General features: G+C 40.5%; 1 protein-coding gene across 1 annotated transcript in view; it reads right to left on the bottom strand.

The window, feature by feature from the left end:
* Positions 1-25,390, bottom strand: part of SLC1A2 (solute carrier family 1 member 2) — a 77,653-nt gene that overhangs the window by 24,488 nt on the left and 27,775 nt on the right. The window contains exons 2-4 of the mRNA XM_061347094.1: positions 6,693-6,832; positions 4,208-4,360; positions 3,336-3,586 (exon numbers count right to left, since the gene is read on the bottom strand). Of these exons, the coding sequence (XP_061203078.1) occupies positions 3,336-3,586; positions 4,208-4,360; positions 6,693-6,832 (544 nt within the window). The remainder of the gene's footprint in view (positions 1-3,335; positions 3,587-4,207; positions 4,361-6,692; positions 6,833-25,390) is intronic.

Here is a 25,390-nt window from a genome sequence, read left to right as displayed (position 1 = left end):
TGGCAAATACTTTTTCCTTACCACCACATTGTAATCTTTTACAGCTAGTTAGCCCCTTTGTCCCAGTGACTCACAAATGGTGCTTCACAGATTGTATGTTACACGTTGATACCATTTATTTAGAACCAAAAGACAGGCTCCTCTAAGATCAGTCACAGCAGCAACTCTGCAGCAAGGCTTGTTATTCAGTTTGGTCCGCCCAGCTAAAGTTATCACAGTTTGATTGTTAAGTCAAAACAAAAACTTAGGGCATTTCCAACACTTCACTTGGTGACTGCAGGAGCTCGAAATGGAATATACAGTCCCCTGAGCTCTCTAATTAAAATACTGTGAGTGACAGATATAAGACAAATTATCAAAGCTGCCAGATACCTATTAAATCAAATCTGACCACCTCAAAGAGAGATGACATCAGCATCTGAATGGATCTGCAGCCTTCCGGGCACATGAAAGACAGAGTAGGGAAAGCTACAAAGGAATGGTAGGGGAGAAATGGGCTTGAGTTTACAGCTAGGAAGAAAGTTAGAAGAAGTGGAAAAAAAGAGAGATCTGTGACTTGCTGCTTTTAGAAGGGTTACTTTTCTCTTGCTTCACACCTTGAGCCTTTCCTATCGCTTCATGGCTTTGGGACCAGCAAAATGGTTAGAAAGCTATGACCGGTTTGTTATGGTTTCCCATCTGCTCCCTACTTCCCTTGTTCCTAGAAACATGTTTGAGCAAGGCAGCAGAAATGGTACATTAGCTTTTGCAAGAACATGTGCACCTCTTTCCTCTTGAGTTGGACATTTTAGTTCTAAGGATGATGATCCAGATTCAATCCATGTATTTTAAAACCTTACGGTTGTTTGGTTTTCTGCTTTTTTGTATTCTTTTAGTTTTGGTTTTCTTTTTTTTTTTTTTTAAAAAGGTTTTAAAAACATTGTGGTTTAAAAAAACTGATAGTTTTTAAAATATCTTACATCCCTCCTTTCAAACCCTGCTGTCTAAATCTAGAAAGGGGGATATAGACAGAAATTCTACGCAGCTTTGTATGAGAAACTCTACAGTTGTCTTGAAACAACCCAATGTTCCTGCATGCTTATGTTTTTTCAGAGTTATATTTTACCTGAGGGATGTTGTCAACACATTTTTTTTTATGCGAGGTATCCAGAACGTAAGAATAGAGTCCCAGAAATTAAACTTAAAACATTAAACTCTACACACTCACAAATTCCACAACAGTCAAAGGTCCTCAGCCCTTCTTTGAGCAAGGCCAGTCACTAAAAATGCTGAGCTAAACATCAAGTATGGACTCTGACAACAACATCTGAGGCCAGAAAACCATTTAAATGCCACAGTCATATTTATAGATGATAGTCCCATTCTCTTTCATGGCACATAAGATCTTAAGTCTTTGATGGAACAGCCCTTTGCATTTATAATTAAGATTTTCTTGCAGATCAGACAAAAATTCAAGAGATATTGAAAAGCCATGATGGTCCAGAGTGCAGTTTGCAAATGAATGGTCTCAAAATTTCAAGCGAATCACTTCATTGCTTTCCACCTGGCTGCAAGGAAAGGCGTCTAAAATTGTCCCACAGACCACAGATACACAGTACCATTGCTGTGCACTCCTCAAGATCATTCTTCACAGGGTTTCTGTAACAAATGGCTTCCTCCTAAGGCAACCTGGTAACACTCAGCACTCATGCAGAGACACTGTATACTCGTAGGTAGAGAACACATACGCTGACACCATTAAAACCAGTTAATTTTCCTTCTAAATAAAGAGAGAAGTAGAGTCTAATGCCTTAAGAAGTTAAGTCTAATAGGGGGCACAAGTTCCATGTGGAAAGGAGTGTGACTTTGCAAACGAAATGTGGCTTTGTGCAGAGGCTTTCACTGGCAATTAGATTGGAATCAGATAAAGGCTGGAAAGCCAAAAATTTCAGCAGCTTTTTTGACTAAGTTTGAAAACCTGGAATGGACTTGGTGATCCATAGTCTGGACCTGGCTATGGATCCAGGAAAAGACCTGGACATTGGCATTACACACCCTGAAAAAAGCAATATTAAGGATCCAAGGAAACTATCGGACACAGGTAGCTTAGCTGTTCTTTCTCTTGCTTTTAGTCACTTTGTTGAGATATTTGACCACTTTCAACTGGCCAGAAATTTAATTCTCCTCTCTTCCACAGTTTAAAAGAGGAAAAGGAAGAAAAAAAACCCATAAGCACCCTGCTCTCCCCTCACTCAATTTTGCAAAATTGTATTTGACGTTACGTGTGATGTTTAGCCACCGACAGTTTGACCACATAACTGACATTCCCATTATGATTTAGAAATATTGAGAATGTTCTGTCTTTAAACCCCAAAGGACTACATGTTTTTATGTGGAAGCCCAAACAAGTGAAGCAATCCAAGCCCTTTTGGCAGCTTAGGTTGCCCTCAATTCTTCCATCCCCCAAGGCCTCTTTTCCCATCTCCTCTTCACTTTATTCTTCAGCCATAACCACAGCTCCAGCTATCATGCCATTTCACACAGGAACACTTAAGAGCAGGTTTGGCAAAAAAAACCCTGTTCCATAAAAAAAAAAAAAAAAAAAGAAAAAGAAAATAAGTCTGCATTATTGCGAAACAAATTAGTTGTAGGAAAAAACAGCTTACATAGAAGAAATATGCATAAGCAGAAATTAGGAATCAGGCATTGATCATTTATTTTACCCCTTGAAGTGAAGCTGTTTTGATTAAGCATTGGTGAAAACCTTTTTGACAAAATTATCCACCCTTAGAATAAGCAGCACGTGCTGCAAGCATCCTTCTGAGGCATCCCAGATGCCTCAAACCTGGCCTGATGGAGCCACCTGTAGGTGGGTCAAACACTTTGCTGGATGATCCCCACCTGGTCTGTACTCTAATACAGCAATAGAAGTTATGAGAGGTTGAGTTTTGGGGTACATTTCCACTGGCAATGAGCTGAAATGAGGATCATCCCTATATTAAAAATAGAGCACTGTAAAACCATCAGCTCTGTAACTAACAACCAAGATCAAATCAACCTGGGTTAAAGATCTCATAATGCATCAGCTGTTCGTTCCCAAGGCAGAATTCATGATCATATATATTGTATAAAAGTGAGGGGAAAAAATAAGTTTACTTAATAACAAACTTAAAATCATCTTCTTAAAAAAAATCTACGAATTTAAATAAAAACTAAAGCAGCTGTAAATAACATTCTTTCATTTACCTGCTCAAGAATTAAGACCTGTATATCTGTTTGCTTCACCATTTCTGTTATTTACCTAAACAATAACATAGACAACCCTGGTGAGTAAAAGATGTAAAAAACAGATTTACCTGCTGAAAGCATGCTTGGACTAAATTTTCAGGGAACAGGTTTCGGATCAGATCCAAGAAAGCATCCAGACTAGATACTTCATCATTCTTCTTCCCTTGACCAAGCTGTTTCCTGAGTTTTGGATTCCCTGGATGGATGGCTAAAACCAAAATCACACCCAGCACAGCAGCAATAATAGTGGTGGACATGTAGTAGACCATGGCTCTTGTACCCAATCGGCCACTCGCTTTAGCATCTAAACCAGACAGTCCTGCGGGTGTTGTATTTTAAGAAACAAACAAATATATTGAGGCTCAGTATCCAACTCAATAATCATCAAATAAAATCTGTTATACTTTGCAAAGTGTAATGACCGCCTACAGGTGCCTACTCTTGTCCTTGTAAAATTCTCACCACTGGATAGATTCTCCCTCCAGTTCTTCTGTGAACAATGTCTGCTGTTACTAATCTGAAGAAAACCATTTAAGAGGAGACACTGATAAATAAAGAAGATATCCTACTACTATCTTTGCCCTTGATTGCCCTTGATTGCTGCAAAATTAAAGCTGACACCACACCTTTAAGAAGGCTAGGCACGTTAGTGTCATGACATCTTATTTGTAAGGTCCACCCCAGGAATTAGGTGAAACAGCATATTAAGAAATTTCTGATGCTCAAGAAGGTAGTATGTGTACATGTGCTCAAAAATAAATTCACTGGAGCATCTATGCATTAAGGCAAATGAAGTTAATCAGAAATTAACTCTGAAATACACACTTCAACTGTAAAATCCCTGACAGGATCATACTATTACTCTTCTTACACTGGAAAAAGCAAACCAGGTGGTATCTGTAGCAAGCATCTTAAAGTATTTATGGCTAATAGATCTTACCTGTGATTAAACTGGAGATAATTAAAGGGAGGATCAGCATTTTTAGCATCCTCATAAGTATATCTCCTGGGAAGGCTATTAACATGATGATGTCAGGGTCAATAGGAGTTGCTAGACGAAGAAGACCCCCACAGACCGCACCCAGGATGACGCCTAGAAGAAGAGTAAAAGACAGCAGCTAGGTAACGTAAATGTACCTGAACATACATCAATTACCCTTAAGAATAGCCTGGAAGAAAAAGGTTACATGAGGCAATAACAAGGAAGATTTTTGGTACAGACACAGATTTTGGAAGGCTTATCCCCCTGATTAATAAGAAGTTGTAACATGCTTATCATGTATCTTATGATTAAAAAGAAGTTGTAGTGATGTAGAATTGTCTGCCAGATGAGCTTAGACCTGATGCACTATCCTGCAATACAAATTTGCTGCAAACCACAAGGTTACTGAGGTTTATTAATACTGTGTAGGCCTTGCAATATATTGAAGGATAGTCACAGATAATTCATATCATTATTCTACAGGCACCAAGATGTAATTTCTGTAAGGCTATAGAGTATTGATAAAAAAGCTGGGTTAGGACGCAGCTCTTTAGAGTATGACATCTAGCTTTCAATATAAGAATAGTACCACCTGAAAACAAGGTCAGTGTGAGTAGTTATTTTGCAGGCTAAGAAAAACCCTGCAGGAAACATTGTCTTGTGCAGGAAATAGTCCTGTGAGGGAAACAGATTCAAGTTTCACTTGGATGGCTTCAGAAGTGAGTGCCTGATCTGGAATAAGCTGAAGAAAACTTATCATAGTATCACAGAATGGTTTTGGTTGGAAGGGACCTTCAAAGGTCATCTAGTCCAATCCCCCTGCAATGAGGAGGGACATCTTCAGTTAGATCTGGTTGCACAGAAACACATCCAGACTTGCCTTGAAGGTCTTCAGAGCTGGTGCATTCACCACATCTCTGGGAATGCTGTACCAGTATTTTACCCTTGTTCTAAAAAAATTCTTCCTCTTGATTCTTAGTACTCATTTATTACTTCTTCCCTTTAATGATCTGCATCCTTTTCCTTGTGCTCACATTCTTAAAACACAAACAATCTCTTCATCACTTAGGTGTTATCACTGTACAGATATAAAGCCCTCTCTCCAGACTGAGAATGTTGAAGAATAGACTATAGGAACAAAAAGGCCATGTTCACTTCCATAACATGGTCTTTTCGAATGGATATTTTATGTTTACATCCAGACTGCCTTTATTTTCCTGGTCCCAAGCCAAATTCTCAAGTGTAATAAAACTTGACAGCAAAGCCTAAATTATGATTTGCAGCAACTACGACTCTTTGAAGAATCAGTTTGATACAGTGGAAAATATATGTGTATTAGAAATATTTCCGGGAACTGCATCAGGCACCTTCTAAAAATGATTGAATGCAAATGGTCTAAACATTTCAGTGGTATGAGTTTCGAAGGTTGAAAATTATGGATGTGAAATTTGCCGTTCAAGACCAGCTGCAGCTGGTCTTTAAAACAGCAACAAAATAGCGTATGTGTATGAATTTGCTGCATTTGGCTGTTAGTCTTTCAGTGAAAAACAGGCAAAGAGCCAGTGAACCACAGTAGAATGTCAAACTGTTCCATATTTGGAAGCTGCTAAAGCCAGAGGCAACATTCAGGATGAGATCACAGAGCACTGACTTACAAATATGAAGAGGGGACAAACCTTAAAAGCAGCAGAGGATGAACTGCGAGATAAAAGATGAAGGGAAGAAAATTTTGAAGAGTTTTGTCTTCCCCCCAGACTCCCTAAAGAGCTTAGGAAAAAAAAATAATGTGTAGTGCATTTAGTTCTACCGAATGGCATTGATCTGACTGGCCTTGGGACTTAGATCACACTCCGTTCAACACCAGACGCAGAAGGCATTGTAGTGGCGTGGGTTCACTCCATGTTGTGTCAGTAACACTCTGCTCACCTGAACTGAAGGGGCAGTGGAGAATCCTTGCTGGAGAAGGCTGCAGGGAGACTTTACAGCAGCTTCCAGTGCCTAAAGGGGCCTAAAAAAATCTGGAGAGTGGCTTTTGACAAGGGCCTGTAGGGACAGGACGAGGGGGAATGGCTTTAACCTGACATTTAGAAGAGACATTTAGACTAGACCTTAGGCAGAAGTTCTTCCCTGTGAGGGTGGTGAGGCCCTGGCACAGGGTGCCCAGAGAAGCTGTGGCTGCCCCATCCCTGGCAGTGTTCAAGGCCAGGTTGGACGGGGCTTGGAGCAACCTGGTCTAGTGGAAGGTGTCCCTGTCTGTGACTGGGGGTTGGAACTGGATGTGCTTTAAAGTCCCTTCTAACTCAAACCAGTCGGTGATTCTACGATAATGCTTGTGGGCATCCTATCTACTCTCTGGCCGTTCAGCTGTTCCAGCTGGGTCTGTGGGACTACATGGACAAATACAGATGCATACCGCATAACCAGACCAGCAGAAGTAGCTTACCGAAGACAGTCAGAGTCAGGAGCAGATTCCTATGGAGCGACTGGCAGAACTGAACACATATGTTCCTGGATCTGTGCTCCACGGGACTTAAATGACTTTCATGCATCCGCACTTCTACTTGCTTAGGCATATTGTTGGCACTAGAATAAAAAACGGAAGTTAGGCAAAAGTTATAGCACAAGATGACAGAAGTGAGAGGAAAGTCTGGATTATTTCCACCATATATAACTGAGGAACCTGATGCATGTTCCACTGCTTTCCACATTTCACAAACACTGTATATTAACTGCTATGGAGAAGTCTTTGAAATGGCAATGGCTTGTCCCTCTAAAGGTGTAGCTTTTAATGTATTTTTTTGTCATCTCTCAAAGGGTGGGGATGTAAACAGAACTAATTCACTGGACACATCATCCCAACTTTTTCATGGACTCAACTATTGGTTTTGAGCTGGAAAATTCCCTTTCTCGCAAAATAATGGCTGTCCACTTAAAGCAGGAGAGATGGCTTCTATTAACAGGAAAATGCAGATTTTAATACATTATGTAATTCTAATTCAGGAAAAGAGTTTTAAAATGAGGATTTATTTGCAAAGTAATGCATTCCATAATTTTGCTTCATCTTCCCAAAATGTTCCGTTTCAGTATTAACATTTTATTGTAATATATTCAGAATGATCTTGAAGGAATCTTTTTCAACTTGTTCTAATGAGACCTGAACAACCCCTACTGAAAATTAGTCAAAAACCAACACATTCCCCAAGAAAACCTTTGATTTTATTAAATTGTAAAGGTGAGAGAAGGTTTTTTACTAACACTGGTGTATGTTTGAGTAATTGATATGGACATGAGTGCATGACTTCGAAAGCCATGCCTCTAACTTTTTCAACACCTGAGAAATCATTAGCAAGACTCCCTTTTTATATACAAGATATTAAAATGCACTACTACAAATAAAACACAGAGTTTCCCTACAAGTTAAGACTGTCTACTCCAATATGAGAAGTGGGTAAAGAACAAATTCTTTCATTATCAAGTGAATATACATTTTAAGATCTTATATTATGCCAGATTAGGATGAGATTTTAGAAAAAAAGAAACCAAATCTTTCTCTACAACAGTAGAATGAGGTCTACAGTCCTAACCAGGTCTGAAAGTTACATAAAGTTTCAAATAAAATCACCTTCAGGAATCAAAACTTTTTTTGCTATATATAGTTGTCCTCATAGTTTCTCAAGTTTTTAGTAGACCTGTAATAAGAATTCAGCCCTTCTGATGCAAATAGTTTCATGATTTTCCTTTCAAAGTGAAATGGCATTTCTTTCCGATATTAAAAAAGTAGCACCAGCAGAAAATGCATTAGAGATTATGTTTTGGTTTCAGGGGGTTTGTTTGTTTGGGGATTTTTTTAGGGGAAAATAATCCTCAAAGCCTTGTAATTTTTATTTTGTGCCTTTTAAAATATTTTACAGTGGTGGTTGCAATGAATGTCCTCCTTTTGGTGGAATAACAAACAAGAATATCAGGGCACCTTCTGACAACTTAAATGTGAGGCACGTCTGCTTCTTGAAGACTTATGAATGCAAGTGGAAGAGATACATGAGGATTAGCCAGGGGATAATATGCAGAGCAGTTATCCAAGGAATTATGAGAAAGATGAGACAAAGTCCACAGTATTCCTGCTACGCAGGCTACAAAGCCGTGAAATCACCTGTGGAAGTGTGCCACAAAATCAAGGAAATTGGGAACCCAACTTTACAACTAGGGAGTACATCTAGTTTCTCTTGCACTGTGAACACAAATGTATAACTTCTTTAGACCTACAGGTTTATTCTATATGCTACTGAAACTCTGAAATATGGAAAGCTGAAAGTAATTAAGAAGAAAACCTAAGAGGCTCCTCCATTAGCAATTAATCAGACTAATCATAATGGAATGGATCAGTAAACAGAAGCAGCTGATGATGTTATATGTCTTTGGAGGCTGTTGCTTTGTGCTAGGTTTAGTCTGGTTTCCTGGACCCTTTCCCACCTGACATCATGCCAAATGAAAGCCACCTCACATGTATCTGCTTTCTAAGCAGTGGGTCTTTTCTATAACTCACAGACAACAGAAGCATATCGTTCCCTTGGCACCACTGCTGAACTAAGTCCTTCCATGAAGAAGCAAGCCTCTGGTCCTGCTCTTGTATTGAAGCCTTATTTCTGTTCCCAACCATTTTTATGTGACAGCATAGTTTGCTGGTCAGATACCCCTTCCACTCCAAGTCTGGTCAGCATACAAACCCGGGTTCATGAAGGGAGGGGATGGTGCACCTACTCATACAGTTGCAGGGACTACTTCAGGATTAAACCCCAAAGTGTAGATAGTGGTCAAACAACACAGACCTTCTATATGATAGCAACAATCTTCTTCAAAAGTTAGCCATGTAACCTCTGAGAAGATAAGGAAATGAGAGCACAAAGCTCTTCAAGGACATTCCTAAATTTCCAGGAACTTAATACTGTATTGTGTGCTTCCCTCAAGTGCAAAATAAGGGTTTTACACTCTCCAGCTCTTCTGTAAATGAACCTTCAGCATGGACTGACATTCTGATTGGCATAAGGTTTTTAAAGAAAAAAAGACCCAAAACTAAAACATGACAACCATGCAGATCTGTTACAAAAAGCGTTGACATATGAATATCATCACATGAAAAATGGTACCACAAAGGATAATAATTCAGTATTTGTACTGTTAACACTGTTCTTCAAAATGAGATTTTTATCACCACACCAGAGACAAAGTATTGTTCCAGGCTTTTGAGTAAATTGCAGAGGGAGAGGAGAGGAAATAACAGAGAAATAAAAACCATCTTCAAAGGATAATAGAAGCTTCTTGTGTAGTGCTTGATAAATCCAGATTTTCCCCCAGAAATTATCCATCCAATGACTAGAAGATGAAAATCTGTTTGACCTCTGAATCATGCAAATGAACTGTTGTCTTATGGACATGGTATGCATAAGTACAAAAAAAACCTAAATATATATCTGTCCACCAGCACTTGATTTTAGTTTTTCTAGATATTTACAGCTAGTTTTGCACATAAGATATGCAGTGCTATACGAAACAATATTAAACTGCAAATTTCAAGCTGTAGTTTCTTTCTCTTGTTGGTTGCTATGCATAATGGTGTCAAAATGCAGGAACACATTTTCTTAAAACACCAAGGTCTCTGAGATTCTTAGTTCCTATTTCCTCCAAGCATTTCTCTTAGGTTTTATTTTACCCCCTCCCTGTGACAGTCTGCTGTTCTATTGCTTTTCAACTGCTTCTTTCTCATTTTCCCACCAACATTTCTGGGCCTAAAAGGTCGGAAAAACCGTTTGCTTCTTTTCCTTGACTACCAAATATAATGCCTTTCCTCACAATTTACACAGTGCTGCAGTGACAATGCCCCTTTGTTTTCAGTCAGTTGTGGGGAAAGAATTCTCCATCCCCCAAATACACAGTTTGGTATAAAGCTGGAGTAGAGACTTGAGGGATAAAAATAATCTTTCATCTAAAAGAAAAATGTAGGCAAAGAGAAGTCTAACGAAAACAGATCCTGTGGACAGGGTAAATTATCAGACTGTGTTTAATCTGTATAAGGTATCTTAGCTGTGTCAACCAAGCAGGTAATTCTCAGTATAAAATTCTGCTTTTCATAATACCGCTGGGAGGTTAATTCGTCTCTTCAGGTTTGGGAGTTAGTAAGCTGTTTAGAGGAGGGGCAGTTGTTAGCAAACCAAATGGCTATTTTGGAGTACGACAACAGAATGAGGATAATGATATTTTTGGGACCTGGCAAAATAGCTCTTAGGTGTTTATTAAGGGTTATTTAGTAGGCACTCAGGGCTTCAGCAAAATAGGAAGGATTTCAGGAAACAGAATTTTCTTCCTTGAATAAAGCACCAGTTTATGTTACGCAGCAACTACTTCAATCTAGGCAGCAAAAGTTACTTTTGAGAAAACAAACTCAAACTGACTTAAATTCCAGTTAAGGGTCTAAAACAACTCTTGAGCTAGATGTCTGCTGTCAAACCAAACTCTGTTGTCTTCCAAAGCAGTAAGTAAACAGCAAGTGTAAATGCCAGTACTTCATAGAATCACAGAGTGATTTGGGTTGGAAAGGACCTTCAAGCTCATCCAGTTCCAACCCCCTGTCACTGGCAGAGACACCTCCCACTAGACCAAGTTGCTCTAAGCCCTGTCCAGCCTGGCCTTGAACACTGCCAGGGATGGAGCAGCCACAGCTTCTCTGGGCAATCTGTGCCAGCGCCTCACCACCCTCACAGGGAAGAACTTCTGCCAAATGTCTGATCTCAATCTACCCACTTTCAATTTAAAGCCACTATGACTTGTGCAGTTTTTCCTAGGAAGTCTTGCCTTCTTAAGGAGAAGATACCCCAAGATGGGGTATCATGAAGTTTGGTGCATAGTAATCTTGGTGAATCCTCCCTGACAGAACTTGTCCTAGAAATCAGTGGAATTGCATGGGAGTAAATGAGAGCTTAACCTGCCCTTAAGAACATCTGTTATCAGCTAGGCTTGGAGCAGGGCTGTGTCTCTTCCCCTTTCCCTGGACAGACAGTGTTAACACCGATGATTTTGAATCACATGCTGTGTTCGTGACATGGAGAGGGAGTCTGGCTCTCCTCCACCCCACATGATCAGCTTATTCCTATCTCATATGAAAGGGATAGGGTCTATTCTGGTTGCTAGATAAAAGATGAGCAATGAGAAAGAACATATGGAACATCACCAGGACAAAAGGGAATTCACAAGCAGGATGTGAGGACTCCAGACTGTCTGTCACAACTCTTGTGGAACTAGCGCTCAAGCAAGCATCAGCTTACCAAGAAACTTCCAGTTTGAGTTGAAATAACTGGCTGCTGCTTAAGTTAGTTGCATCAAGACAAGAATTAATTATACCAAGACAACATCTGTTCAGCTTCTTCTGGGAGACTGCCTAGGACTATATTGTTCCACTGTGCCATGGCATGCGCTGTAGTGTGTGTGGGGTATTTTCTTAGATTAGATGTATTTTTCAAACCACAGTGGAGCTGATAGAGTTCACCACATACAGCCACAACATAATAGGCCATGCAAGGGAAACAGCTAAAATACTTCTACTGGGCAAATATATGTTAGCTTTGGCAGCACTCCTGCTCTGTGATGTCCAGTTGTTAAATGTTGCATTTTATATCAACAAAACATTCTGGTCAGGTCTCAGCCTCTTTAAATAAATAAATAAATACATACGTAAAAATAAAAAGCCAAACCAAACACACAAGCCTACTACAAATGAGTAACATGAGCTTCAGTCTCCATTAACAAGGGGCTTATTTTAAGCCTCTTGCTGTCACTAAGCCCTTCTCTTGAATTTTAACTGCATTATGTAGGCTATTTTTTGCTATTTGTAAGATGTTAATGAATTCTGAGTGGAGATTTAGTCATTTACCATGGAGCCTGATTTGGCCAAGGGAGTAGTACTACAAACAACACCCTGAAGCATGGCCCGCCTTTTTGCTATGGGAGAAGAACTTTTCTCCCTGGATCATTTCAAAACCATGTTTCCTCTGAGTTAGCATTTAGTACACTTTCTGTGAGTTTAACACAATCATATGAGTGAGTTTAATCATAATCATATCAGCGCAGGCAGGTGATCAGGCCCTATCGGCATGGGTTTATGAAAGGCAGGTCCTGCCTGACTAACCTGGTTTCCTTCTAAGACAAGATGACCTGCTTAGTGAACGAGGAAAAGGCTGTTGATGGTGTGGTAGCTGTGAACTGACTTTTGTAAAGCATTCGACAATGCTTCCCACAACATTCCCTGGAGGAACTGGCTGCTTATGGCCTGGATAGGTGTATTCTTCGCTGGGTAAAAGAAATGTCCACATGGCCAGGTCCACAGAATGGTGGTGAATGGAGTTAAATCCACTTGGCAGCTGGTCAAAAGTGGTGTCCCCCAGGGCTTGGTACTGGAACAGAGACTTCTTTTGTTTTGGGGGGTTTTTTTCCTGTTTTGTTTTGGTTTTGTTGTTTGGGGTTTTTTTATGGCTGTATTGACTTATGTATTAACTGGGCCCCCGCAATACATCTGGACAATAAGAAAGACAAGTAAAGGTGATGGATCTGCTGGGCAGGAAGGAATTTCTACTCACAATCACATATCCTTTGTGTGTCCTCATACATGGCTTTGAATAATCTCTTTAGACAGTCTGCAGTGTGTGGATAAAGCTTCTTCCTGTGCTAAATTTTTCCTATAAATTTGCAACTTAGATTTTATATTGCATTTTATGGCATACTATATGGAAAAGAAAATGAGTCCCTATGGAGAGCTTGTGAACAAAACTTCAGTTTTAATGGAATCCTGCACAATAAACTCCATAAAGCCAACAGGTCACACTGAATCCTGCTGGTTCTGTTAGAAAAAAGATTGTATTGTAATTGTATTTTACAAAAGCGCATGCCTAGAAATGCCTCAGGAGTGTCAGATAGGCAGGAGAGAAGCAATCAGGACAACTCCTACGTGTTTGAAAGGGAGACACAGGAATTTCTGCAGCAAGTTGCAAAAATGAGAGCTGCAACAACTGTCTGCCCACCAGCGGGTGCATGTCATGGTAGGTTAGCTACAGGAAGACTTACAGGTATCCTTCCACCAGGCAGCCACGGACCCACCAGCTGCCAGACCCCACAAAACAGTGCCTTCAGGCACCTCTTACCTAGTCATATGAAAACCTGATTTTAACACCTCAAAGATATTATGTGTCGGAGTGTCTGTGTGGGCATGTTAGTGAGTTAACTAACTTTCTAATTCTGTGGCATGACAAAGCCTGACAGAAAGAGATTAAGTTACAGCTCCTAAGAACAAAGCCAAGGTAGTTATCCAAACCTCACGCAAGACAGGTGTCACATGAACTTCCACGGTCCTTGGCAATGAAGATCCCCAAGACTTTACTGGGACAAAGTTTTAGTGACTGGAAATTCACTCCTGGCAGAAACATCCGAAAAACCCAAAGGTGCTTCTTGTGTTTGCATGTGCTGTCCAGTCTACAAAGTGGAGTGAGCGGCCAAAGACTTGTGTTATGCTCCTCTCCTTGTGAGTATCTCCAGGGTGAAATAACACTATCTTGGTAGAGAATAGGTGCTGTTTATAGGAAGACAGAGTTTGTAATGTAGCTCACATTTTAGCAAACAAAGAGAAACCTTCTGTAATTCTTCCTATTTGCCAAGTCCTCTGATTCACACCAGCTGAGGACCTGGACATGAACTTTTTTAACAAGTCTAAATTTGGCACTGCCATGTTCACGTGGAGCTCTGGCTCTGTCTGTTTATACATGTATATCCTGAATTTCAAGCCTCATCAACCTAAATCCTACTATGCCATATTAAAGATTCAGATTTACTCCAAATTCCAGAACTTTTTTGTGGAAGGAGGGCTGCTGGTTTATTTCTTGCTTGGAACCAACAAGGTGCATTTCTATCTACAGGTATTGTATTCTATCCGTCATTCTGAGTCAAAGTAAAAAAGTGTTTTTTAAACCATACAGTATAATGCCTATCATAAAGTTTATAATTTGTTTATGTAATGATGTACATGCCGAATATCTTTTTTTAGCTGTCAGATTTCTGATAGGGCTTTATAGTGGTGTAATAATCTGGGAACTTTCATGCTTCATTACCCCAGAATTATGTACTGAGGCTAAAAGATGAAAAGTAATAGAATTAAGGATGAATCATAATATTATGGCAAAGGACATAATAATGGTGTTCTTTGTACAAAAAAATTATCCACATACATGCTCAGAAACTCAGAGACAAGTAAAATCATGATCTTGCGTTTGCTTCTACCCTGGCTGTGCCAGGTAGCATACAGAAAAAGGCTATGAAATGATTGGGGATTAACGTGGTTTTCAAGGGCACTGAGCAAAGATTAAGCCAGTGAGAATGTGGGAAGATCAGAAACACAGCAGCTCCTAGACATGCTGGCTAGGGACAAAAAGGAGTAGAAATGTGTGGGTGGTGTTCTTTATGTAATTCAGAGCAGTTCACAGAAAGGCACACTGAACAAGTCTGTGATCGAGATAGTAAGAACGAATCTTATCATGGCAACGGGAAACAAAATGCAAGTTCTGCTCTGAACGTACTTCTTGAGTGATGGCTCCTGAAATGCTTTTTTGTGGGTAAATTCTCAATGGTTTGCCACTGAAAGCAGCTGTACAGTGATTTTAGACCACATCACCTGTACAGAAGAAATTGCTAGTGGCTATGGCTGAATTGGTGCATCAGAGCTCTGCAGCTGAGTCTTAATTAAATATGAACACAATTATCAGCAATCATCTAGGCACTTTCAGACATAAAAAGACCCAAACTTATTTGCTTAATAATTTCTTCCCAAATCTGTATATTAACCATTCATTAACGGAAGTATGATATGTGACAGTGAGCTAAAAAAAACCCAAAATGATGAAAACTTACCTGTCCTGTAATGATTACTGTTCTTGGTATCCCCTTTGAAAATTCCCTATAGCTTTGATAGCAGCATGGAAGCACCCATCAGACATATTAGGAGTCTTACTAATGCTGTGCTGTAACGATGTGCTGAAAACTTCTAGGTGATTGCAAGAAATACAGATTCAAAGTGTCTTTCAACCAAAACCAGTCACTACAAATGATACTGCTTTAACCTGCAAACAGAAGTGCCCTCTCAGCTTTCTTTTCGAGTATACTCTAGAAGCTATATATCCAACCAGTTGCTTCTCCAAGGACTGAAAAAAACCCTTTTGTTTGTAAACATTTTTGGAGAAGTGACTGGATCACAGGATCACAGAATCACAGATTGGTTTGGCTTGGAAGGGACCTCAAAGCTCATCCAGTTCCACCCCCCTGCAATGGGCAGGGACACCTTCCACTAGACCAGGTTGCTCCAAGCCCCGTCCAACCTGGCCTTGAACACTGCCAGGGATGGGGCAGCCACAGCTGCTCTGGGCAACCTCTGCCAGGGCCTCACCACCCTCACAGGGAAAAACTTTGCCTAAGGTCTCATCTCAATCTCCCCTCTGTCAGGTTAAACCCATTCCCCCTTGTCCTGTCACTACAGGCCCTTGTCAAAAGCCGCCCTCCACATTTCTTGTCAACCCCTTTAGGCACTGGAAGCTGCTCTAAGGTCTCCCCAGAGTCTTCTCCAGCCCGAACAAGCCCACCTCTCTCAGCCTGTCTCCAGAGCAGAGCTGCTCCGGCCCTCAAAGCATCTTCATTGCCTCCTCTGGACTTGCTCCAACAGCTCCACATCCCTCTTGTGTTGTTGCTCCTCAGCTGGATGCAGGACTGCAGTGCAGGTCCCACCAAATTGGAATAGAGGGGGAGAATCCACTCCCTCGTGCTGCTGATCACACTGCTGGTGATGCAGCCCAAGACACGGGTTGTTTCTGGACTGCAAGCACACACTGCTGGGTCATGGGGAGCTTCTTGTCACCCAACAGTGCTAGACAGTGCTGGATAGTGCCAGTTTTGCTACACACATTAAGCCACAAACTAGAAAAATGAAGATGTAAAAATAAAAAATAAAAAATCAGAGCTCCTCTCTGACTGCTATTGGCTAAAGTGTGAGATAGCTGATTCTTCACATTTTCAATATTTCCCTCTAAACCCTGCAAAGGGCACAGATAGATCCAAGTTTGGTTAGATTTCACATAACCTTAATAAAAAGCAACCAGTTCACTAAAAAATGCATTCATTTCCATGGGATGTGTGGCAATGAACCAGCACACAGCACTGAATCCAGACCTAATTTTGTTCTAAAACCTGTCTCAATGCTTTCTGTGGGTGAAATCTCTCTTCCAGAAAGTATTGTGGGTAGAGTCAGAAACCATTTGCACAAAGAGTAACTACTAAGGAGCCTACAAGAAAACAGTTGAACTCCTATGCAGAAAATGTCAGAATCTGGATTAGTGTACGGAAACTCCAAGCCCCAGTTCACTCCTATGTACCCTAAGAGATGTTAACTCTGCTTTGATTATCGGTAACGGTATTTCCCAGCTGTCTGCCAAAATCTGAATTACAAGGACATTTTAAACAACTAAAAAGCTAATTTACCACGGCAGTCTCTGACTGAAAAACCTTGATGAAAGTGCAGAGGTATCACATCATAACATTCTAAATTGACTATATTTGTTCATCAGTACAATGTTATCTCACAAGCTGAAAACCAAAAAAGTCACTTTAAGCTTTTTCCTCTCACCATATGTTATAGTCTATATATCTTAAAATGCATCCTGTTCAAGAAACTTCTAGTCATTCTTTTCTCTTACTCATTTTGTTGTTTTCTATTTTCTGCTTCTGTTTTTATGCCATTACACTTTTATTATGCCAGACATTCAGACTGCTTTAGTTGCCACTATTGATCCAACAAAATCGCTCTGTTCAAACTTTGCTTATCTTCCTTGAAAACAGCCTCAAAAAAAAAATGTACTTGGGCTGGGCCCTGAAAAAGCAAAGAAACTTTGTTTTGAAGACATGCTAACTTCCTGTAGCATGTTAAAGTGATTATAGAAATCAAGCATAGCATAATAGAATCCCTTGTGATAACATTCGCTCAGCTGTACAGTTCAGTGTGCTCCTTAGAGCAGTATTTATGGTCACACAGAGCAAGCTTTGAGGAGTGCATGCCATCTGCTGGAACCAAATAGTCTTCTTACAGGGGGAAATCCTAAGAGGCAGCAACAATTTTGACCCAGTGTAAAGCATCTTTTTCAGTGTCTCATGTGCTTTTGTAATCAGGGTTTGGAGCCTTTTTTCATACTGTGCCTTGAAAACAAATGAAAAATGGTAGCAAAGACACTGCAACCACCTTATTGGGGAAGTATCCTATTCATATGGTCTAGGAATTTATTCAAGTAGCTGTATGAAATGGAATGCACGTTCAGGTAAAAAAGTTGCTCAGGCGATCTGTTTATATTTTTCCCTCTTTACCAACATATCTGTCTGCTGGGAAATTACACCCAGAAAACAACAGTATTAAGATGGAGCTCCTAAATACAAAATAGCTTTCACAAAGAAGTGTATATTTAGGATTATGGGCCTGAAGTTGGATGATTGGGTTGCTTTCTACCTTCTATATTCTACATATGGCACATATCACTGTCAAAGGATCTGCCTCTGCCTCCCCCAAGCCTGCTTACACTGGATGCAAAAGAGCTAAGAGAATTTCAGTGCTGGCAGGAGCAAGGTTATTTTTGGCATTCCATAAGTCTCTATCTGAGCAAGGCATTTTCTTGAACATTTTATTTCAGCTGCTTATTTAATATTGTCCGCTTGACTGTAGTATAACACTTTAGGTAGCCCTGGCTGAACTACTTCAGTTCAGCCTTGTGGTTCCTCCCTCAGGAGACGCTCCAAGACTGAGCAGCACAGTTACTAGGTAAGTGTTGAAGACACTGTGAGGCTCAACAGCATGATGCATTACTCTGAGCTGCAGCAGTTGTTTCTCTGTATTGTACAACTATTGTAACTGCACTGGGACACAACAGCTTCTGTGAAAACTAGGATGGATTTTCTAACCTTGGCCAAATTCAACCACGGAAGCTTGAATTTTTCAAAGTTAGTGGAAAAATGAAAAGGTTAATTTTCCAAATTATTCTGTGCTCCTCATCCTAATCAATTTAACATGAAGACTAAAGCAGGTCAAACTAGAAGGCTCATTTAGCCCAGTTTGTGACAGTTACCAGCTCTAGATACCCAGGACATGACTGTAAGATTAGCATGTAACACGGTATTTACCAAAGAATCGTTGTGGCATTCATCAGCCTGTGGACTGTGGATTTGAAGAGTTACCTGCACATAAACTGTAAGATTATTTCAAGACAAAGTTAGAAAAAGAAAGCACAAGCACACGTTACAAGCAATTTTTCCCATTCTTTCTTGAGAAACTTGTAATCCAGATTGCTTAAGTAGAGCCTAAGTCCCAGCTGGCATTGGGAACCTTTGTAAAACATGCTGCACAAGGAGAAAGCTTGCAGAGTCTTAGTATTTTGTACACAGATTTAAGTGGGAAATTTCGAAATTTTCTTTTGCTTAACAAACCCAATTGAAGAAGCATTCCCTTCAAATACTCTCTAAAAGTCTGCTGCCTTTTCCATGTATCATGCTGTATGTTAAACTTCAAAGGACAAAGTCTGTACCACAGACATACTTGAAAAGCCTAGGAATGAAAAATCTGAGACCATGCATTTGTTGCTTTCCTCAGGCATCACAGAGTCACTGACTTGAACTTACCACGTATTTTTGTTCAGTTTTCTTCCCCACTCTCTTTCTGCCCAGCTCAAGTTTCATACGCTAACCTCGCTACTTTCTGATTACTTAAAACTATAGTTTTTCATGTAACATAATTAAACATGTCAGTCTTGCCACTCTTGAAAGACTTACTCAGTTTCTTCTGCTATTAATGCTTCTTTAGGCTGTTCGTGCAGCTCAAGTATCACCTCATTGCTCTGAGAGTGGCCAGATGTTCTTACCCAAGCCAACATCTTCTGTGACCATATGCTTGTCAGTCACACAGGTAAAAGTCACTCTCTAGGAGTGCTTGACGGCAACATTTGGTAAATTACAAGCCAGAACCAATGCATCACTCCTTTCACAATAATTATTACATCTATTATATTTCTTGACGGGTTCACTTGACCTTTCCATTGGCAACAAGACTGTCTTCAGCTCTCCTGGCATATGAAGCTTTACTACTAGCAGTCTTAGAAGGGCTTTGCCTGGCAATGATGGCACCACCTACAAAGAGAAAGTTCTCTTCTCCCTCTGGCTACACAGTAGAAATCTGTTGCAGATGAACAGGCACACCTTTTGCTGGCAAAAAAATATGGGCTTTCCTAAAAGAAGTATCTCCTTTATTTATATACAGTGCCAGAAAGCAAACTGGGTTAAACCAAAGCCCAGCTTCTTAAGGACTGCATGGAACTCAAATTTTGGCTCAGAATAATGTGAATTCAGTGGCACTAAGAATTTGCTCTTTTATTTATTTTTTTTTTTAATCTTTTTTCCAGTTCTGGGCTTTAATTGCCATGTGACAATTAAATCATTTTATAATTTGATTTATTCCTATTGTGCCTCCTTCTTCCTTATTCTGCTTTAAACTCTCCAGCCCTCAAAAAACAGGCAGCTAGTGAGAACAATAATTAACCACCTCTGCATTTTTGCCTCCAGCTCTCAGTTTCAGCAATTTGATCATTTTCATGGCAAAGACTAAAGCGAAAGGTTTTTATACGCTCAACATTTTCCATGCATTTCAATACTGCCTTGCTTGAAAGTTTATTAGTAGCACAAATAATGACTCACAGGTGTTTTGCAAGTGATTATTTATAACAGGAAGCATAGGCAGTAGGTGAGAAAATGTGAACATTCCTCATCTACACATAAAAATAAAGAGGAAAGGTGAACAATACGGATGAACACACATGCTATAGGCAAATAGTTGGGAATGTATATAACAGCATAGAAAAGTTACAAACCAGGGCCTTATGCTGCTGTATTTATAGATGAAATCCCATCTTTGAATGACAATGTAGGACCTTTGCAATTTAACTGTATATTTTTATTGAACAAAATGCTTCTCAGCTTTCCCTTCTTTCAGATGTTCATCTCTAGAAACATGGAGCTTGACTATCTACTGTACTAGAACAGTTCAGTGCTAATGATGGAAAAGTCAAAGGCCACAGGATGGTTACCCACAACCCACTCTATTAAACAAGATCACTGGAATACCTCAGGCTCCTCTTTAGCCCTGACGTATCTGGGGCAGTTCCTCAGGCTCTCCCTGATCTCTCTTTGGGTTGCAGACTGAGAATCACTAAGGCCTTTCCAGGGCACAAAATGATATGTTGGGTGCACAGGCCAGCCCTGTGCCAGATGAGGATAGACCATGCCCTGTGATGGGACCACAGCATTGGTGGATAAGGAAAGAGGAACTGACGTCATCTATCTGGACTTTTGAAAGCATCTGACGCTGTCCCACACAACAACCTTGTCTCTAAACTGGAGAGGCGTGGATCTGATGGATGGATCACTCAGTGGATAAGGCTGGCTGGATGGTTGCACTCAAATAGTTGCGGTCTATGGTTTGATGTCCAGGTGGAGAACAGTGACGAGTGGTGTTCCTCAGGGGTTGGTGTTAGGACTGGCACTGTTCAACATACTTGGTGGTGACATGAACAATGGGATCAAGTGCAGCCTCAGCAATTTTGCTGATGACACCAAGCTGTATGGTGTGATTGACACACTGAAGGGACGGGATGTGATCCAGAGGGATCTGGACAGGCTGGAGAGGTGGGAGCATGCAAGTCTCATGGATTTCAACAGGACCAAGTGCAAGGTCCTGCATCTGGTTTGGGGCAGTCCCAAACACAAATACAGGCTGGGTGGAGAATGGATGGAGAGCAGCCCTGAGGAGGACTTGGGGGTGTTGGATGACAAGAAGCTCACCATGACCCAGCAGCATGTGCTTGCAGCTCAGTTCTGCCAGGAGACTGCTCAGAGATTTCATAAAGGTGGCTTATCCTCGCCTTGTTGGAAGTCTGGCCATGCTTCCTCAGAAGCACTTTGTACTGTTACTTACCAGGAAACGAAGGAAAGGAGAGGAAACTATGGCAACCTAAGCCCCTGCCAGCTATCTTTGATGCCAACAGGTTCTGCCCTGATTTTACACTAATTTCTATTAAAATCTTTACAGAAGTTTGGGCAGGAAGTAGATCCCAGAATCTGCTTTTTATTCAATCTGCTTTATCAAGTTCTGCTAAACGGCAGAACCAGACAGCATTAGAGAGACGCCTCACAGAAGTACAAAAGTTTTAATGGTAATTCTTACACTTGATGTTGCTGGGTCTTTCACCTCTGTCCTTCCTAACAGACAACATTTTATAATGATATTTCCCACGTTTTACATGTCCCGGACCCCTCTTGTCACAGTACTAGGAGTCCAGATTTCAGTATTGGGTTTACTAAGTGCCACCGCAGCAGTCAGCAAGACAAATCGGCAATCAGAAAAAAAAAGCCAAAAAAAAAAAAAAAAGCCACCAGCAAAATCTGCCTGAAGCAGGAGCTGCTGTTTTGAACAAAGTAGGCATGAGCAGACCATGTAGTATTTATCTTGTGAAGGTTATCTGGACTTCTTCCCTGATACACATTTGTACAACACAGGGTCCATTAGGCACCAAAAGAGTTGAGCTGAATTCCAGTATTTCATGGGATCATAGAATCATAGAATAGTCAGGGTTCAAAAAGACCATAAGATCATCAAGTTCCAACCCCCCTGCCATGGGCAGGAACACCTCACACTAAACCATCTCACCCAAGGCCTTGTCCAACCTGTCCAATCAGACTGTGCCCTAATGCAATTTTAAGTTCTCCAGTCTCAGAGAATCTCCTTAGTGTTAAGTACAATTGAAACTGTCTTTGGCCATTTTCTAAATCCTTTCTTTCCTCTCTATTATGTGTGATAGGGCTACATGTAATTTTGTCATGAGCCAGACGGCTCTTCATTGAAAGAACAAAAGGATTCTCAAACGGTAACAGAGATGAAGGATTTCTTACACAAAAGGAAGCATCTGTCCTATCTGGAAAAGGAAATGCTGACTACAGAGAGCCCCCTTTTGTTTAATTTGTAAACAGTCGTGTCTAGTTCCATTACTTGCAGTACACTGGTATTGGAAGAGATTTTGTACACTGGCATTAGTACTAGTGAACTGAGTTTAGCAACAGTAAAAATAAGAAAAATATCTGTTAAATAGCAGAAGCTGATGCATGCGCAGAAAGATTTTAAGTCCAGCATACACTTGTCTTCAACAGTAACCCAATAGATTTCATTTTTTCCCAAGGCCAATTCCCACATGCTCTGTGGCTTGAGCACTTATTCCCTAGGCAGTTTCCCTACATGACTGATAAGATCTACTATAAGTTGTTTACACTGCATCATTTGAAGACGAAAGGCACTGGAAATCAAAGTTCTTCATCTAGGCACAAGATAACTGTCTAACCAAAAAGCCACTGTACATCATCTTAAACAAAATGCTTCAAATATCTTCTAGACTGCATGTAGCCAATACAAATTAGTCCATGATCACCCATTCTTCTATATATCAGCTACCAACCAACCCACCAAAGAGGGTAGGTTGTTACCCCTCTCTGCTGGTACTACAATTGGGTCACTGCCCCAAAGACTGAAAATCACTCTGCAACAGCAAATTCTTCACAACGGATTTTATAACTTGTGGCATAACCTCATCCTCTCAATATAAACCAGTCCTCTGCCATACACTTCAATGTCCCTGGTAACATCTATTTGGTTATTTCTTCTTGTTTCCAGTTCTATATTTAACAGAAGTAAGTGCTACTGTCACGAAGATTTTGTAAGATGGACAGCGTCTAATTAAAAGAAGTCCTTTACTTCATCCATGTCTATGTCAAAGATCCCTTTGCTCTTACCTTGGAATATATAAAAGGTTGGTCTTCCACACTTCCCAAAGAGAAGCTTTTCTGCTTAGGAGTCTAAGAACAGAAGTATTCACAGGTTTTCCACAAAGTCACTGGACTGGAATTCTGCAGTCTAGACCCATTTATTTCTACTAGAAATAATACATTCTGTATAGTAATGCCCCTGCCTGGTAATACGCATCACCTAAAAGAAAGCTCACCTTCAAGCTGAATCCTGAACCATGTTTTTCCGCCTTTATTAATTAGCTTTTCCAAGTTAACCAAGGTCAGTAGATCTCTTTTTTGTCTCTCAGTTGCCTGCCTCTTTAATCTCCTTATGTTTAATTTCTTTTCTGAGCTGCCACCTCTCACACACTGAAAGAGACATACCGTTCATACAATTACTTTTTTGTTTTAAGTCATCACACTACTAATGAATTGTCTTGTTTTTTCCTTTGTCTGTTGGATATTTTTTCATGTCACTTCTACAGAGGAAGAGATTCTTCTCTTAGTTGTACAGATGTGTATGGGAAGGAAAGACCTGGCTCTATGACTGACCAAAATTAGGAGTACATAAAACTCACCAATAACCTTTTTCCCCAAATGCAAAGGAATTGATGGGACTTTACCATGTCTCTCAATTGAGTCCCTAATTACTCCTAATTTAGGGCTTAGCCAAAATTCAGGGCTCGAGAAAAACCCAGTGAGAGAAAGTTCAGAAGTTATTCCCAGCACAAAATACTTCAGATATGCTAAAATGAAGGCCTCTGCTTACCTCAGGTCCATATATTTTTATCTGTGTAAGGGACATTTACATGATTCAATCTTCCCATCGAAACACGTAACATGACCTTCAGCCCAGCCTATTAAGAAGAATCGGAAACCATCTGGGTACCCAAAATTACAATTGCTAAGGCAAGACAACAGCAGACCACATTGTGAGTTTGAAAACTCACAAATGTAATTCTGACCCAAGTTTAGTTTGAAGTGGTTAGATTTCCATAGCAGGAAAAGAAAGCATGCCTAAAGATCTCTGTCTACACATTCCACCCTCACACAGACTCTCCGGGCTGTTTAAACATCTGCTATAAAATCAGATTCACAAAATTACCCTGATTTTCTAAAACACCCTTAATCCCTGGGCCATATCTCCCTGACAAAAGAGGTGAAAAAGCCTAGAATTCTGCAAACCCTATGCTTTAGTTTACATGTGACTTACAACATTATCGATGCAATATCACGCTTTCTCTTAGAATCATAACCACGTCAGTTGTCCAACACTGATAAAGAAAGATATGCCCTTCATGTGCTCTTTGCATGAAATCTAACAAAAAAAAACTCTGGGAGGTCTACCAAAATGCAAACATGGAAAACCTAAACAAACATATGACCATCACCACTTGCCAGGAGACACGTTTGTAAAAGCACTCCTCAGCGTACATCCTCAGTGAGAAGTTAAATTAACAGCTGATTTACAATTTCTACTCTTCAGATTCCTGACTAGGGGTCACATGAATTATGGTGATGGTCAAAGTGTAGTGGATCTTCATAATGAAGCAAAAATACCCCCCAAAAAACCCAGCTGCTGGCTCTTTCTTAATATATATGTAATATATATATGGTTTATATATATAAAAAATACATAATATGTATTATGTGCAACCATCGATATGGTGGCACATCCAATCTAGGAAAATCTCTCCTTAAAAGCAAAATGTACAAGCAATTAAAAATAAAGTCAGCAGCCTTAAGAGTTACTGTCACAATTGGTCAGGATTACTATTAGCATTCAAAACATGAGGGACGTGGAGCTGCTGGAGAAATGCCAGAGGAGGCCACAAAGATGCTCTGAGGCCTGGAGCAGCTCTGCTCTGGAGACAGGCTGAGAGAGCTGGGCTTGTTCAGCCTGGAGAAGAGAAGGCTCTTTAAGGGGAGACCGCAGAGCAGCTTCCAATGCCTAAAGGGGCCAACAAGAAATCTGGGGAGGGGCTTTTGACAAGGGCCTGTAGTGCCAGGACAAGGGGGAATGGCTTTAACCTGACAGAGGGGAGATTTAGATGAGATATTAGGCAGAAGCTCTTCCCTGTGAGGGTGGTGAGGCACTGGCACAGGTTGACCAGAGAAGCTGTGGCTGCCCCATCCCTGGTAGTGCACAAGGCCAGGTTGGATGGGGCTTGGAGCAACCTGGTCTAGTGGAAGGTGTCCCTG

Source organism: Neopsephotus bourkii, unplaced genomic scaffold (genome assembly GCF_033783945.1).
Source record: "Neopsephotus bourkii isolate Nb327-2 ecotype Australia unplaced genomic scaffold, CSIRO-AGI_Nbou_v1 NB_42, whole genome shotgun sequence".
In the NCBI taxonomy this organism is placed as follows: domain Eukaryota; kingdom Metazoa; phylum Chordata; class Aves; order Psittaciformes; family Psittacidae; genus Neopsephotus; species Neopsephotus bourkii.
The sequence above is the reverse complement of the archived record's forward strand: the minus strand, read 5'-3'. Positions and strand labels throughout refer to the sequence as shown.